Here is a 19087-nt window from a genome sequence, read left to right as displayed (position 1 = left end):
CCAATAGAGGTGGGAATCACCAGAGGCCCCACGATAGGATATTATCACGATACTTGAGTCACGATACAATCTTATTGCGATTTTAAACATTTTGCAATAAGATATATTGCGATATATTACCTTTTTACAACTGTAAATTATGCAGTTTGTCAACATCTGTAACATCTTGAGGTCAGAGGTCAAGGGACCCCTTTGAAAATGGCCATGCCAGTTTTTCCTCGCCAAAATTTAGCCTAACTTTGGAGCATTATTTTGCGTTCTTCCCGACATGCTAGCATGGTACCAATCAATTCCTTAGGTTTTCTAGTTTCATATAATACCAGTTTCTTCACTCTGACTGAGCCCGCTACAGCTTCTGAAAGACAGAATAGCTGCTGGCTGGATTGTTAAGAGGTTGATAGTTGTAAGTTATAATAGTAATAATGAAAGGTCGATACTTGGCGTCCGTGTATCGATACAATATTGCAATACTATGTTCTATCGACTTTTTCCCCCACCCCTAAATGCCAATAAATCAATTAAATAACGAAGGATTCAGTATTTCAAATTCCTTTCGTACAAGTTCGCGGTTCAAGAAATCATGAAGTAGAAAGAAACCATTCAAAGAAACACAAGAAAACAGGACATCAAGGAAATACACAAGACCAAATCACGCTTCCTGCATTGATACTGTTTGTTTCTATCAACCATCCTCATACTGGTTGCATTTCTTTACTGTCCTCTCCAGTAAACCTTAAGGTGAGAATCATTATAAGCATTATAAAGCATCAACTCTCAGTCTCCCCGGAGTAGATATAAAACTACACACATTGAACATCAAGGCAACAACGCCACAGGGACGTTAACAGCTGTTTGGATTGGAGCTGCTGTCTACTGAGCTTCATCTGATTATGGTAATGTCATCCAGGGATGGGAGAAGGCCTATTGTTCCCCCTGACAGACAAGATTGATAACCTGTGCTCCACATGCATGTATAAACACACACACACACAACGGGGAAGCAGAGATGACAATACTGCTTCTCTGTTTATCAGCCTTGTTAACTGTCAGTCGCTTTTGCTGATAAAAAGCCAGATATATGAAGATGTATGGCTCGAATGATCTGACATGGCACAGACAGACAGGACTGAAAAATGTCTGGAGACTAATAAAATGTCTGGAAAGAAAGACGTGATACATGCAAGACCTCACAAACTGGCCGACATGTAGCCGTATCTGGATTTAACACGTTTAGAAGAGTGTTAACAAGACCCGAAGGTTCAGTAAAGCAACACTACACTTAAGAAACGTAAGACTAAACACTCAACTTAGAGCTGTAGGACAAACCTTCATGTCTATTACCTTAGAACGGGTCAAAAACAAATGTGAATAACCTCCTTAAAAGTAAAAATAATGCAATAGATAAAAGATAATAGGATAATATACAGTAGAACATAATCCACAACTGCAAACATATAGGTTGCACGGTCATTTAGGTGGCTAAGGATTATTTCTCGTCTCCTCACCTCTTGCCGGCAGATGTGCTGCTGTCTTTCCTGGATCCGGATCCAGACGGGGAGGGCAGAGTGCTGCTGCCTTTCTTTGGTAGGATGGTCCCGTTGTTGACCGTGGGCCGTAACGGCAGGGTGGCGATCATTGGCCTGGCTGGAAAGGAAAAAGGACAAAGACAGGGCAGGTTCACTAAAAAGATGGATACAAGACCAGAACCAACTCAACTGCTGTGGTGTCATCAAAGTAACATCTGTCAGAGAAATTGCGTTTCCCGGTGTATAATTATCTTGATAATTAGTGAAATGGGGTAAAAATCTGTGTCCCAGGAGGGTAGGTGTAGTGGAAAGCCTCCCAGCATGCAGTGGGGTAACAGGTTTATTGACATCACTCTCTGGTTATGCATGTTTCGACAACGTTACAAGTCACATTTTTTTCTATAGTGTTCCCACAGCTCACCTGTTGTTATTTCACTTAGGGCTGAAACTAACTATTATTTTCATTGTCAATTATTTCCTTGATTAATGGATTAGTTGTTTGGTCTATAAAATGCCAGAAAATGGTGAAAAATGTCGATCAGTGTTTCCCAAAGCCCAAGATGACGTCCTCAAATGTCTTGTTTTGTCCACAACTCAAAGATATTTAGTTTACTGTCATAGAGGAGTAAAGAAACCAGAAAATATTCACATTTAAGAAGCTGGAATCAGCATTTTTCACTGTTCTAAAAAAACTAGTCAAACTGATCAATTGATTATCAAAATAGTTGGCAATTCATTTAAAACTTGACAACTAATCGATTAATCGTTGAGAATACCAAAAGCCCAGGTTTTGGACTATAAACTTTACTCTTTTTACATTCTGCCATAAAAACGGTAATTACTGAGGGATCACTGTTCTGTCCACCTGTGTGTAGAACAGGAGGAACTCTCTCTTTGTTGTTGGTTAATGCAATAATAAAACTTTAATTGAACCGCAACACTTTTTTGATTATACTTGATGTATAGTCAACCGATTATTGTTGCAGTCTTAAACACCACACATGATATGATCAATGACATCATGCTCTTCAGTGAGGATTCAAAGAGACATGAAATCATTACACAGTGTAAAACATCGTAAGAGTAAAAGCAGAAATCCTAAATGTAATGCAAATATGAATTAGCTTAACTTAATGTTTTTTTTCTCATTTTATTGATAATATTATTCTGTTTCGATCACTTTTCCATAGAGATGATTTATGTTTACAAATAATTAGCAGGAGGCGGTTTGACAACACAAAAGGGACATGCACACACACATGCCAGTCAGGCAAGCCCAGAATAACAAATCCCAGCTGTAGCTTTATCTGCAGTGATAAATATTTAATAGACCCTGTTTCATCCATCAGACACAGACACACACACACACACACACACACACACACACACACACTGCTCTGTTATCTTTCATGTAGTAATTACGCAGCAGGGGCAAACTGCAGGTTGTAATTTTGTTAGCATGTTAAAGAAGATGAATGTGAGTCCATGGCTGTCCATCATTATGCAGCCTGTGTGCATAAGCTTTCTGAATCAGATCACTGTGCTTCAGTAGAGGAGAGCAGGCTGCGGACTCCCTGCAGCTAAAAGTGAAGAACAACGAGGGAAAGCAACTCTGAGTCTGAGTCATCCTCCGGCTCGCAAATCAAACTGAAACTCCATCCGTCCGCAGTCACTCCGGAGACCGAAACTGGCAGCGGCTCAGAGTCTGTTTCTGTACTCAAATGCACATTTGAGGACATAAAAAGGCATGAAGTGCAGCTGATTTCACATGCAGACTTCATCAGCCTCCTGGGTGAGGATGCTACTTGAGAGACAAATTGTATCAAACACACCTCAGCTGAAAATCCACCCATGCAGTGCAGTGTTACACAATAAAAACGGAAAAGCGAATCATCGATCAATCTATGGTGTTCAGTGCTTTCTTATTCTGTGATGATGTGAATTGTGATTCGTTAGGTCTGCTTCCTACATTTCCCAGAGAGCAGGGGAGAACATGCTGCATTCAGCTGTGTGATATCAGGTGGAGGGAGCAATAGCAGAAGGAAAAAGAGTTTTTTGAGTTACGTACATTAAGAATTGTGCCTTTTACTTGTGAGAGGTGTTGTTTCAACTCTAACTTAAAGGAAGAGGTTGACATTTTGGTAGATATGCTTATTTCATTTCTTGCTGAGAATTGGATTAATTTAGCTTAGCACAAAGACTGGAAACAGCAAGCCTGGCTAAAATCTCAATTTGTCATTTTTACACTTTGTATTTGTACAAAAGATATAACTTAATACTGATCTTACATGTGCTGGTAGGATTTTGTTAACATCTGCAGCTTATTCTTACTAAGTTTTGACAGTTCATTGATAAAATTATCAGTGAGTTCTTGGACTATATCTAATGCAAACCGAGATTCCCCCTGGCTAACTAAATCTGTTTCTATCTGTGTCTTCACACTCAGATCACATAGTCTCAGGCAGTGCAGTGCTGAAAGTAACTGTGTTTCCTAGTGACTGAAATGTGCTTTTTGTAAACACAACACCAAGCCTGGTTAGTGCAGACAGACTCCACAGTCGGCCTACCTGGCTTCCCAACATTGCTGTCTGCTGAGGGAGACTTTCTCATCAAAGCAGGGTCTATATACACATGATGACGCACAACACGTTTAACGACACAACACAGTCCAGGAGGAGAGGGGACAGGAGGGAGAGGAAGAGGAAGGAAATAAGCAGGGTTTACAGGAAAGTAGACATCATCAGGAAAGAGAAAGAGGAAAGGGAGAAAAAGGATAACTCCAAAAACATGCCTGTAAACCAGAAGAACTTGCTCGACACCCCAGGGCTGAAAAACCCATGAAATTCAAATGCTTGTGCACGTATGTTACCTTTGGTGGGTCCTCTGCGTGAGCCCATGGCCTGCTGCTCCTCGGACGCGTTGAGCCTGCGCACCACGTCGGCCAGAGCGGACTTCAGCAGCTGAATCTCGTCCTCCTGCATCTGGACCCTCTGCTCCAGGGAGGCGATGCGGTCGGTAACCTCCATACTGCTGGCTGCTGACGCACTGTCATCTGAGGACACACAGTGAGCTCGCGTCAGAGATGTGGAAAATGTCACAGCGCTGGCATATAGTGGCATTTAACATAATATCAGATATAAGTCAGTTAGTGCTAGGGCTATTGGTACCTTTAAGGTATCGATCGAAATAACCACCAATTAGTATCAAAACGTCTCCAGTAAAACGATGCCTGCATTCGATCCTTTTTGTACCCAGATCTAGATCTAGATCTCGCAGCCATTCACCGCAATGTATTCATGTAATACATTTAATGTGATGTGTGATTGGTCCTCTACCGCAGCAGTTACAACCCTGTAGTTCAGCGTGCCGAGATGCCGCCAAAATGTTCGAAAGTATGGCTCTACTACACGCTTGTAGCGTCTGATAAAAACAAATGTGGCGTTGGTGGTATTTTACACAACTGAATGCTTCCATTCACATGATGGGTATCATGACAGTATCCTGTCTCCGTCTTTTTCAAGGCTCTTTACTAATCACATTATAGGGATATTTGCCAATAAATGCTCATGTTTAGTGAACACAATGTTGACTACGACAGCGTATTAGTGCCATTGAAGGTAAAAAAAAAAAAATGACGGAGAGGTGGGAGGGGGTAATATTCCGAGAAAAAAACTTGAGAACCCGTGAAAAATGTCCAAGATTTAAGTAAAAAAATTACGAGAATTTTTTTTTGATATTCTCTGAGATTAAAGTGGCAAATTTAAAAAAAAACAAAAAAACATACAGATTTGCGAGATTATGAAGTCATAATTTACGAGAGAAAAACAAAATAGTGGAGTGAAAAAGCCAGATACCGCCAGCCACCGTCTGAATTTCAATGCTCCTAAAGTAGCGTTATTATGGTTATTATGGTAAGGATGGCCTCTGAGTGAGGCGAAGGTCCTGAAAGATACATATACACATTTTCTTTCTTGTTCTTTACAGGAAAGTAGAGACGAACAGCTTCTATCTTTGGTCCACACATTCGTGGTCTTATGGATTAATCCCTTTACTTTTATTTCATGCAGATGTAGACATAAAGGATAGAAGAAGAAAGGGCAGAGCCAGGACTGGAATACAAACAGTAAACTCCTTTTAAACCAAGAGCTCACTTTTATGCTTTGAGGCTCTTTGTGGAAGCCTTTTGCCTTGTATGGTTCAAAGAGCTTTTCTATTCAAACCTTTATTCATGAGGCTGTTTGTTAACGCCTGTCTGTTCTTTGAGTTTAAACTAACTTAACACATTATTATCACCTCTCCACCTGACACCCCGATAGAGGCCAAACACAGGCCGCCAGGGTCCACTTCATTACTGATAACACACACACGCAGGTCTCCTCCATTAACACTTTGATGTCACGGTGGCTTGATGAAATATTAATGTAAATCACTGCTGTGTTTTCCCCTGCAGACTTGTAATAACAGTCTGATGCATTATGCATTAGAGAGCAGGCATCTGGTGATTAGGCAGATCTGCAGTCTGGTTTCCCTCTGAGAATCTGAGCTGAGTCCAGACTGCCTGGAAACATTATGGAAGCTCCTCTTCTTCTGTAAACAACATTCGTAAACAATCAAGTACAACAGCGTTCTAAACACATTGAAATGTGAGAAATATCTGAATTTCTGGTGAAAACAAAGTGGTGTGATGAGCCTCTGAGTCTCTTCGATAAACAAAAGCTGCTCAGGGGATTCAGGACATCCCTGACCGGAGCCTCTACTCAAATATTTGCTTGTAGATAAAAAAAGATCCTTTGGGAGTGTATGGTATTTTTATTACCAAGATAATGTCAGTCAGTGCTGCAATAACACATTAAAGCGTGGAAGTAGGGCTGGGCGATATGGCCGAAATCTTCTCCCATGATATAGGTAATTTTATACAATACAGCATGTTTTCTGGTAATTCAATAAATAAATAGTTTATTAGAAATAACCACGTGGTAAATTTTCAAACGAAAAGTACTGAGTATTTTCTCATGATAAGAGCTCGAGTGAAAAAAATGAACATACAAATTTTAAGTGAAATTATAGAGAAAAAATAAATAAATATAGGCTTAACCAATATCACGATAGAAATGGTATAGAAATATATATACGATAGACATTTTTATATCGTTTTGTTGATATATTTGACATATTGCCCAGCCCTACGTTAAAGTAATGTTAACGAATATGATTTTCTGAATAGCAAAGGTGATATTCAATATCACAATATCATGGTAGAAGTGTAATACCTACGTTTGTTGCAAGACTTACTTGACAAATGATTAATATACAGTAGAATAGGCATAGAAAAACAATTTCAATCAATTGAAAGACAATCAATTTGGCTTTCGATGAGGTCAGAGGTCAGAGGTCAGAGGTCAAGGGCACCTTTTGAAAATGGCCGTGACAGTTTTTCCTTGCCAAAATGTAGCCAATCCTAACAATGGATTCCTTTGGTTTTCATATGATACCATCTTCACTCTAGCTTTAAAACTGAGCCCACTACAACCTTTAAAAGATCGAATAGCGGCCGGGCCCGATGACGAGCCTTCGGATTTTTAAGAGATTAATTAAAAGTCAATAAAGTGTTTTTGGAGAATGGATACAGTATCACAACACATAATATCGCAATACTCATGTGTATGATATTTTCTTACACCCCTACAAAACATGGAGTCAGACTTTTCATCCAGATACATTTAACCATGAGAATCATACACCTTTAGTTCTTGATGTGTAATGAAATAATATGAAACGTGAGTCTCTGTGTTTGCAAGACCATCACACACTTTGATTATGCATCACATCAAGTATTCAGAAGTACATAATCCCACAAGGTCCAATGAAGTCATTTTAATTTAATTGGCAAAACATGCCGGAGAAGCAATTTCACAGATTTGTTTATGAGTGGACAAATCCCATTAGTGAGCAAAATCCTCATGCCTGTTAGCTGGTTATGAATTGTTTTAGTCGGGGAAACCGTTGAGGAGACAGGATGGTAAATTGGTGCATTAAGCAGATGGGACACTTGATGCTCGTAGCAGAAAATAGAAATCTGAGCAGATTCTGAGCAGCTGAATCAACCAATTAATGTTTCACACACAGAAACACACCAGCTATAGTGTGCATGTATACACACACACACACACACACACACACACACAAAAGTGTCCCTTTAGTCACCGTCACAGCCATCACTAATGTCTCCTTGCGATTAATAGCTTGTTGGACACATAAGAATAGATTTCACTGTCACACTGCTTCACAGTGAGATTCCATAATGAAAACTCCCTGTCTGGACAAATGGAGGCAGATGAAAACTGCAGGTGCATAATTTAATACATTACACTCCCAGCAGTGCAGCAATATGCTCATACAGTCACTTACAGATTTCTACTCAAAGGAAATGCTTTCTTGTTTCATAACGACAATCTCACTTCTTCATCTGAACACACAAAGCCTTTTCCAGAGGATCTTAATAACTTTCTGCTCACCTGAGACGCTCTCTTTGAAGCGGCCCTTGTTCATATTCACATGCGAATGTGAGTATCCAGAGATAAAGCTTCTATTATCTGTTCAGCATCTGTTGTGGGTCTGCTCCCAACACTGACACAATGACAGCGTGATACCGACAGTCGTTGAAGTACAATGACTGGCTGTCACGGCCGTGATTCCCCCGGCTCTGCGCTAACCTCCTCCGTCTGTCACCCTGCTCCCCGGTTAAACCCTCTGGGGCAAGTTGACGCCCCCGTAACGCGTTCACAGGCAGGGCGGAAATCAGAAAAGTTCAGCTTAAGTTGGGTGTTGGTTTTCATATAGAGGAATATGTGTTGACACTGTAGGACTGGGACGATACACCTATCTCCCTATTCGATACTATCACGACACTTGGGTGCAGATTCAATATGTATTGCAGTTTTTAAGTATCGCCGTTCTACAAGTATTGCGATTCGATATTACGATTTATGGTGATTTCTGTTTAACTTTTTTAACACTAGACCATGGGAAAAGGTTGAATCATACACTTCTAGGGACTTTTTACTTCGGAAAATATCTAAATTGATACAGTAAAAATGTTTGATTTTCAGTATGTATGTAGTCAGAGATGTCCTGAAGTCAAATGTCAAATATCAGTCATTGTCAGGCATTATTAATATTTTTCCAGCAACCAAAAAAATCAAAGAATAAATACAATTCCCTCAGAAATTAGTGGTATTTTCTGTTTATTTTATAAGGGGCATGTCATGTTTTATTCTTCTGGTGATCCAATCAATCTTATATCCATATTTGTATTTTGTATATACAGTTAACACCTTATTTAGAAAACCGGATGTAGTCACACGTGTATACTTCCGCTAACTTCGTCAAGTCCGTCTCTAGCTCTTCTACATCCATGGTCAGCTCCGTCTGACTGTATTTCACATAAATGTCAGTATATGGGTGCTCTACAGTTGCGGCGTCGGACGATTTGACCACGGAGATGAGAGTGACGGCTGGCTTGACCGCACTTTCTACCTCCGCATAGACTCAAATGAAGCAAATATATAGATTCTGGCATTAAAAAATCAATTTCAAAATCGTAAAGACCACCCCTATGTTGCGTGTGTGGATTCGGCTAAATTTGCTCTTCATGTGACAACACTCTCTGGGGCTCAGGTCACATGCTTTCTGTCCGGAGAGACAGAATCAGTAAGATGTCAATCTTCATTTAACAACACATCCATCACCACACACACCCGTCGTGTCTCTCCACAAAAGCAGATCATCACACCCTCGCTCCAGTGCACTGTTCACACCTGTCAGTCGGGCTGCCTAAATTACTTAATTTCTGTCAGTCTTCTTCAGCTTCTTTCTGAAGGTCTTTTTCTGTCCCTGTTTCATTATCTGGTCAATATGTGGCTGGGTCACAAATCCGAGACGGATCTCTGAGCCCATCTATCTGCTCACCCTAATGCATCGTGACACGCTGCTCCCCATTACCTTCCTCTGCAAGGCCATGTCATTCTGGCAGGACCACCTGCCTGTTAGTGCTTGTCCATCAAACAGGGACTCAATGAAGGGCAAATAGAAAATTCAGCTCTCCTCAGTTCATTTTACCTGCTTTAAAATAACCACACCACCGCCCCCCGCCTTTCATCTCCACCTTATTCAGTCATTTGCTGACCTCAATGCCATCAATAATGAACACTGGAGCGTGCACACATGCTCTGACCCATTTACCCCCTTCTTCACTCTCAACCACAAGGATCAATACACCGAAGGAGTAAAGAGACTAAAATAATCCAGGGTGAATGTTTCTGATCAACGCAGAGGGTGCACTCGCACATTTTTAGCAACGCACGGCAACCTCATGTATAAAATATCTCCTGCAGCAGCCCAGTGTTGATCTGAGCTGTCTGGCTTTCTAGATGACTCACTCCTTGCATATACTATATAAACACGTGAGGAAATGTCCCAATACCAGCTGTCTCACCATGTGTCCGCGCACTCCTGCACTCTTTGACGATGATCCACTGACAACCAGCGTGATTGATGTCTATTTTCTTTTCACTCAGCGGTGCAGAGAAGCCAAACAATAAAGCTAAATTGACTTAATGGAAAGTTCAGCGGCCAAGTTAAGCTGCACCACAATGGGGGGTTTTGAAAAACCAAAACCAGTGTTTGCAGAAAAGCAACACATCAAAGACACAAGAGGCTGCAGGAAACGGCCTGTCACAACATTATGACAACGATTCCTGTTTTTCATAGAAGGAGAGAAAGGCTATACCACACTGACTGCTGGCACATCTATCTACTTGCTGGATGCAGATAGCAAACAGCACTTTGCCAAATGGTTTTAATTTCAAAACATGAATGCACACACACACAGCCAGGTGGTGCGCTGCTATGGTGCCAGTTCAGCTGCTGCAGATTATGCCTTCAGGAGAGCCATTTCTCCCAAAACCAATGAGTCACACACATTAAACAACCTAACTTCAGTCTGCGGCTGGTTTCACTAATGGAAGTCCGGACCTAATCATAATCAAGTGGCATGCAGGATTAAATTTAATGCCAAGAGGAAGAGGAGGTAGTGATTTAGAGACAGGCAGGGGGAGAGGAAAATGGAGACAGAGTTGATTGAGAGTGAATGAAGGTGAGGGAGTGAATAACCCTGATAATAAAACAAGTCTACAGACATGCTAGAAGCTCTGTGAGGCAATAGGCTTCTTAAGGCCTTTACAAACCGGGGGTGTGACGAATGAATGACATGAAAATGTGAAATACTAGATATTTCAGTCTGGACCAAAGCGGTGGACCCAGCAACAGCCTCACTGGCTTAAAAGTAAAAATAATCTAAATGTGTGTTGCTGAATGGCAAATTCTACACTAATTCAGATATTATGCAGAGAACAAGACATGAAAAATGTCACGCTTGAAATTGCAGCATTTAGAAAATTGCAGTCTGCCCCAGGTAGACTGAAATCATCCATCAGGTACATGTCAGCAGAGTGAAAAATGTGCAAAACCAATTGAGTTAGAGATTGAAGAAAGAATAGAGAAAGAGATAAATGATGGATCAATCCCGTGTGACAGCTGCAGCGAGCAGCGGATGACCTGACAGAGGTGTATTAGCCAATCAACTGGCCAGATTAGGGCAGACAGACGCTTGGTTTACAAGCTGCGTCTGATGGCTCCTGCTGGACCGGGGCTTAGGAGCTATAAATATACAGAGGTGGATCAGAGGAGGGGAAGCCCTCACACACGACCTGACTGAAGACGACAGAGGAGGAAATAGTTCAGGGAAAGAGAGAGAAACATGGCAGGGACAGCTCAAAACAGAAGAACAGAAAAAAGGGAGAAAGATGGATCTGTGAATGTGTGTAGGTCATGAAGAGTGTGTGTCTGGGTCAAATGGGAGCATGAAGAGAGGCCAAACGACACCCACGAGAGATCCAACTGTCCTTGTACGAACACATTAAAGCCTTCCTTCCTCCCATCAGCTACATCCTTCCGGGGGTCAAACTCAGGTCAAATGGGATGCAGCAGCTCTCAAACCTTAATGCTATCACCATCACACAAAGCACTGACAATTAAGACACATACACTTGTAAAACCACTCAGCAGAACCTGGCTGGTATGGCTGAGTGCACGATAAGGGACTGTACACAAATTATTGCTGGATGAAAAGAAAGAAAAAAAAAAATCATTGCAAATGATCGCACTAATGTGCACAGCGGGTCATAAAGGTACGCTTTGCCATATGGACATGTCTCTATTTCAGGGATTTCCCAGCACACTTAATGTAACCTCTTCCATATAAAGTTGTCCTGTAATAGAGCTGCAACGATTAATCGATTAGTTGCCGACTTTTAGATTAATTGCCAAGTATTTTGATAATCGATTAATTGATACGAGTAATTTTAACGAGTAATTTTAACGAGTAAGTAAAAGAAAAAAAAGTAAAAATGTTCTGATTCCAGCTTCTTAAATGTGAATATTTTCTTGTTTCTTTACTCCTCTACAACAGTAAACTGAATATTTTTTTTTTTGAAGATGTCATCTTGGGCTTTGGGAAACACTGATCGACATTTTTGACCATTTTCTGACATTTTATACACCAGACAACTAATTAATCGTGAAAATAATCGACAGATTAATCGACAATGAATATAATCGTAAGTTACAGCCCTAATGATAATATGTTAAGGACTGTTGACTGTGTGGGAAAATGGTCCAAAAGTAAATCTTCACATTTGAGAAGCTGAAATCAGAGAATTTTCTGCATTTTTGTTCGAAAAATAACTTAAAAGATTAATTGAATATCAACATTTGAGGACGTCATCTTGGGGCTTTGGGAAACACTGATCGACAATTTGGAAATCGCTAATTTTGCGTTCAATTTGCGCATTTGCCTTTGTTAGTTATACATGGTTGAAACAACTTTATATTTTAAGAGGGAGGGTGTTGCAGTTGTTGTTTTTTGAAAGGCCAAATAAAAATGATAATAATGCTTGCAATTTGAATTAATGAAATATAAGATTTAACTTTGGTTCATAGATTTAATTTTGGGTTGACTCCTTAAAGCCTTTCTGAGACGCTGTGACGAATCTGAAAGCCACAAAGAGAGAGAGAGAGAGATAAGGGAATAAAAGAAAAGAGAGTAGGAAGACATGGCCCATTGAGGCAGAATAACTCCTTCTTAACTCAAACCCATACTGTATATACACACACCACTATCCCAACACACTGCTTTGATAAAACACACACACTCCTACACACACACACTGTTCTCTATCAAAGAGGAAGTGTTCACGGTGTGGCGGAGGGATTATGCTGGATATGTGGAGCAGATCTTGCTCAATGCTAGTGATCCCTAAACTCAGAGGGTTTGATCCCAGCGGCAGACTTGATTTGTATTCTCTCTCCATCTCTGGAGTCTGTAACCTCCTTCACCTCTCCCTCTATTGTCTGACTCCCTCTCTCTCTCAGGAAACAGTGGTGGGATGGATTCTTGAAACAAGCCTAGAAATGAATTGACTGTGGGAAGAAAAAGAGCTGCTGAAGGATTACTTTTAAAAGAGGGTTTGGCAGTAAAATATCTTCATTGTCTTTCTTTAATATTCATCCCCTGTTTCTCTGGCTCTCGTCTATGTTGCTCGAATGAGAGATTAGCTTTAGCGGTAGGCTGTTTATGCAGACTTCAGAGCGTGGGATATTTGGAGCATCAATATGCTAAGCTGTAGCTAACAATCTAAAGTTGTAATCCTTAAGATTTTCATTAACTCAAACCCTGTTTTTGATGCTATTTATGGTCGGCATGTTTTCAGCAATAGCCATTCAGTGTATTTACTGCGTGTAATTACATTTCCATATAGTGGTATTGGTTAGTGAGTCCGCCATTCCCATGTTGGATTCAAATGACCTACTCGTGCATGAAGGATTCACAGAAAATGATGCAACAGCACTACAGCTTGTTCTTTTAATCTCTCTCCATGCATGCAGAAAAGGTCAAAGCCTGTAATGGCCTTTAAATCACTTTTATTCATTAGTTCCCTCAGACAGGTGCACGGTTTGCATAAAGGGTTGACGGACAAGCAGACTGCACGCAGTTCTGAGAATACGTTTGCTTCACAAACAAATCATAAAGGGTATCGTAGCTTACAGTTTGCAGCGTTTGATCATTCTGATAATATTCTACATTTTTCTTTTGTGTACAAATCCCATAATAGCAATAATATTGTAAACAGACAGCTTCAGTCACTGAATGACAAAGGAGGTCATTGCTTAGTCATAAAAACAGGGGGGCAGTTGTCATGGCAACAATTTTTTTTAACGTTTTGTTCTACGACATAAAATACATCAATACATACCCCATTCATCACTTTTGAAGCCTTAATGTGTCTTTAAAAAGTGGCTAAATGAGACTACTAAACGTCATCAAGCCGACTCGTCCGCCTTTACCCCCTGGTTGTATATATTCTCGATCATGCGATCGTGGTATAGTTTGTTTATAGCCTAACGTTAGCTTTTTACTTCTGGCGATTGCATTCACACTTAAAAAAATCATAAAAGTGGTGTTCATTTGTGAAGATTATCTTGCTGAACAAAATGTGTAAGTATCATAAACGTGTGTTTGTCACAGAGTTTATTTTCTGCAATAATCCAAAACCAAAGGGAATAATCCCATTGGCTTTTTGTCGAGGGAACCCAGGACAATGCTAAAAATACATCATCCCTGCAGCACTCTATAGAGTACAGCTAATAAGGACAACAACAAGCTAAATTGTATACGATATCTGTGTCTAAATTAGAAGTGAACAAAGTGAATTGACAAAAAAGTAACAACCAGCAAACAGCTGAAGAAAGACACCTTTCTTTTTGCTGTGACTTTTAGGGCAGAAACAGACCACAGAAGTACTAAGTCATGCTTGGCAGCGAGAGGCCAGGCTCTGACACAGGCCTCTTTCTCAGTCTCAACCTTTCTCCACATAAAACAGGGCTTTGTCCCTCAGTAACAAACAACCAGGAAGGAACAGGAGGCGGGACACTCGTGTGTGTGTGTGTATGTGTGTGTGTATGTGTGTGTGCGAGCGAGCGCTAGTGTTATTCCATCCAGTAACAGTGTTGTTATGGGAAACCAGATTTCCATGGTGTGAGGATGGTCTCACACACATACAGAGACACTGACAGTATTTGAGCCAGAGAGACTGTCAGCATCCTGAACATCGGCCAATCATATATCTGCCATCTGGACGAGAGAGAACACACAGAGGCTGTGCTGGCAGCAGACGAGATCATTACACAACTAGACTGAAGAGAAATATTAAAAACGGTTTTGTTTTGGTGTGTTTCTACTCTCAAATTCAACCCACCAACGCACTCGCGCACAGATATCATCATTGACTGCAGTCACTGTGGTATTTGCGAGTTCCCATCATCATGTGAGATCAGACTCTGTCATCCCTGGTAGACATGAAAACATGACAAGAAGCCGCCTGTCAGTGGAGTCAGACCTGCTGGCTGTGCTCTCTGGCCACAATCAGACAGAGTGTATTTTACTGTAGCTTTTTGTAATTGTTTTCAATTAGATTGAAGTGTTTTGTGCACTGCTTTTGCGTTGCTGAGCACCTCACGTTTATCCGCTCTGTGAGCCTCGCGGTTTCAAAATTGTACTCAAAGTGGAAAAAAAGCCCAATGTTTTTTCTCACTGTGGTGACTCTTGCTGGATACCCAGAGCTTTATGACTTTACCAACCATAGTAACTATGATGCGACTGGTTACCCAGAGCTACTGTTTATGAACTTACCAACTGTAGTTACCATGATCTGAAATTTTGTGGTATTTAAGATTTTGGGTAAGTTGTTTTCATTTATTTAAACTATACTATTAACAACTTGGGTCTACAGTTCATAGTTTGTAATAAGGTGACGTTAGCATTCATTTGGTGGTTGCCTAGCAACATATAAAATATAAAGACACAGCAAACTGTAAAAAACGCTCTCTGTTTGGGCAACGAAAAGGCAGTGTGATGTTCCTCGCATTTTCCCCATGCAAAACATGCTATGATCAGTCTGATCATGGTTTGGTGCACATGTCCCATTAAAATGCCTGCAAATTGAAACCTTTTTAGTTGTTTAGCTGTTTTTTTAACCCTGTGCACCTTAAATATATACTCATTTTAATTTTGAAGAACGTTTAAGAAATAAACAAACATATTAGCGCATTTAATTCTATTTATTTCAAGTTAAATATGTATCTGTGTATCTGTAAGGCTTTTATTCTGAGTAATTGAGAATGACATTGGTAGCTTGTTCTCTCATATAAAGTATTTCTGGCTGCGTAACTGTTGACCTTCACTGTAAAAAAAGAAAGTCCTTGCTCTTTGATTCTGAGATTCCAGTGATGTTTATGATGAAATCATACAGAATTGTAGCTGCACTAGAACTTTTGGAAGTTAAAGCATGAAGTTTAGTTTGAAACAAAAAATATGTCCTGTAACAGCAAAGCTGGCCAATCAGAACAAGACACATTACAAGTCAATTTTTGTTAAAGCATGGACTTATCCTTTAGCCCCTCATTGAAACTGACAAATTGACAACAATAGAGGGCAAAACAAACCAAATAATCATGTTGCTCCTCTCTCCTCTCATCTCTGCAGCTGTGTTCTTGATGAATCTATTTTTAATGGAATTTCTAATGGGACTCTCCTTGTTTCCCTCTCCATCTGTTACAGTCCGGCTGAACACATGCAACGGGGGATACACAAACACACGCACACATATGCAGAGCCGGGGCTTCCCCCTCGGTTCCTCCATTAACAGCAGGTGTAAGAGACCAATTAGGGTGCTGGGCAGCCTCTGGGAGCTGCACCACGGGCACCGAGAGGTTAATTATATCTGTTCACATCACAACTGGCCAGATGAAATCCATGGCCAGGGTTTAGAGATGAGCAAATCAGTGGGCCGTGACTTCAGGCCCACTGGAGACAATACGCTGATTGAGATAATTACCATAAATATAATCGAGCAAACACTCACCTTGCCACAGTAACTGAACTGATCATTAATTAATCTTAAATGGTTTGGTGACGTACTGTGGGATTAAAAGGGAGATTTATGCACAGACCTTCATATGCACAGATATGCATGTGCACACATGAATGCAGACTACCTGCGCTCACGCAGACATATATGGAGGACGGAACCTGCCAAAATCAAAAATAAATAAATATGCAATTAAAAGTAGCAAAGATAATATAAAAAACATAAATGTAGTTATTAATTAATTGATAAAATGTCAAATTAATTGATATTTTTGTTTTAATTTGGCATTTAACCCCTTATTTATTTCACCAAACTTATTTATCTCTGTATTCTTTTCTTTATACATTTATTCATACTTTTCTTTTTACATTTCTTCATGCTAAGGGAAAATCATACATAAATAAATAAATAAATGCTTTAACACATAAATAAATACATACATTTAAAAATGAATATGAATGATAGTATAAAATAAATTAAAAAATAAATGTAAAACACATTTTAAAATTCATAAAAATAAATACATAAATAAATAAAAGTGGAAATTATACAGAAAAGTAAATGTATAAGGGAATAAGTATAAAAGGTAAATAAATAAAGCAAATTAAAACAGAGATATTAATTTATTTTATCAATGAATTAATAGCTAGATTTATTTTTAACATTATTTTGCTACTTTTCTGTATTTATCGCATCATTTACTTATTTATTCATTTATTTTTGAATTTGGCAGTTTCTGTCCTCCATAGACACACACTGATGATCTGTGCTGGAAATCATTTGCATACTAATTTGAATCCTATTTGAATACCTGAGTGCACTTTACAGCATATTCATATGAAAAAAAAAAAAAAATCATAATTTAATCCCTCTTTTATTTTCTTGTGTCTCTCTGATTGAACAGAATAGCTTTGGTGATACTTTGAGCAGCAAGCGGAGAAAGAAAAATAATGGCATCTCCATGGGATTCTGCTGACTTGTGTGATTTATGACTAGTCGTCCTCCCCCACGGGTAGAAGTCAACGCTCTTGTGAGCACATTTAGTGGTACCATGTGGAGTGGAAGCCTCCTCACAAACCATTCTGTTTCTGGCTCTTTCGTGGTATTTTTATCCATCAATGACATCCTGTTCAAGGACTCATGCAGCCTGCGTGTCTCCTCTCCTGACCTCGTGATGGTATGCACACACACACACATTGTAAACTTGAAGATGGACACATACACATACGCAACCAGAGAGTACTACTCTTTCATGTTTGACTGCCAGAAGCATTACACACACACACACACACAGAGTCAGTATATATATAAAGCATAAACATGAGAGTGCTTTACATGCCTGATTGTTTTAGTGGGTCATGAGGATGAGGCTGTGTGAATGTGTGTCAGTGGAGGAAAAGACAAGAGAGAGAGGAGAGGGGAAATACTCAGTTCAAACAAATGGTATCTTCTGCCCGCCGGCTCACCAAGAGGCTGTTTCCATGAGCATGCCGACTCTGACCTTGTTTCTGAATAAAACACAACGTATCACAAGATAACCACACCAAACAAGACGCCTAACTGAAGAGGAAAACAAACTTTTATAGAGAGGTTTATAGGGAGCTGACATCAAACTAATGTACAAAAGTGTGATTGATAGAGAGCAAAACATTTTCAAAGTTCAAATGTTTGCAGAAAAAGAAGAAAGAGCCTCTGCTTCAGTAAGGCAACAGAAATTATCCTGATACTGGTGCCAGAATACTAATAAACAAAAAAAAATAAAAAAAATTGGTCCCGCCCCTACTTTACAACAACGGTTGAAGTTGTATTCAGCGCTAAAAGGGGAAACAGCAATAGCTATTTTTTTTTAATTTTTTTTTTACTTAACTTGATTTTTAATCTTTTAAGTAATTTTTCAAGCAAAAATGCAGAAAATTCTCTGGTTTCAGCTTCTCTAATGTGAAGATTTGCTGCTTTTCTTTATTTTCTATGTCAGGAAACTGTGTATTTTGGGGTTTTTAACCATTTCTCACACAGTCAAGTGTTGTTATTTATCATCTAAGGCTATCACAATAATAACGCGTTGACACAAATTTGTTTTAAAGCCACTAATTTCTTCAAAGCAATCGATCTTCCAGTGGTTGTACTGGGCTCAGTTCTAAAGCGAGAGTGAAGATATTAGCATCATATGAAACCAGAAAACATAAGGAATCCATTGGTACCAATCATGTCATACTAGCTTGTCATGAAGGCTAAAGAACGCTCCTAACTTGCACAAAATTTTGGTGAGGAAAAACTGTCATGGCCATTTTCAAAGGGGTCCCTTGACCTCTGACCTCAAGATATGTGAATGAAAATGGGTTCTACGGGTACCCACGAGTCTCCCCTTTACAGACATGCCCACTTTATGATAATCACATGCAGTTTGGGGTGAGTCATAGTCAAGTCAGCACACTGACACACTGACAGCTGTTGTTGCCTGTTGGGCTTCAGTTTGCCATGTTATGATTTGAGCATATTTTTTTATGCTAAATGCAG

General features: G+C 39.8%; 1 protein-coding gene across 6 annotated transcripts in view; it reads right to left on the bottom strand.

Annotated features, from left to right (window-relative positions):
* Nucleotides 1-19087, bottom strand: part of eml1 (EMAP like 1) — a 61036-nt gene that overhangs the window by 18024 nt on the left and 23925 nt on the right. For 5 of the 6 annotated variants that reach the window (XM_074660534.1, XM_074660530.1, XM_074660529.1 and 2 more), the window contains exons 2-3: nt 4396-4578; nt 1506-1644 (exon numbers count right to left, since the gene is read on the bottom strand). In XM_074660534.1, coding sequence (XP_074516635.1) covers nt 1506-1644; nt 4396-4578 — 322 coding nt within the window. Of the gene's footprint in view, nt 1-1505; nt 1645-4395; nt 4579-8041; nt 8196-19087 lie in introns of those variants that run through there. The other variant, XM_074660533.1, reaches the window with a different exon arrangement.

This window comes from Sebastes fasciatus, chromosome 15 (assembly GCF_043250625.1).
Source record: "Sebastes fasciatus isolate fSebFas1 chromosome 15, fSebFas1.pri, whole genome shotgun sequence".
Lineage (NCBI taxonomy): Eukaryota > Metazoa > Chordata > Actinopteri > Perciformes > Sebastidae > Sebastes > Sebastes fasciatus.
This window is presented reverse-complemented; position numbering and strand designations above follow the sequence as displayed.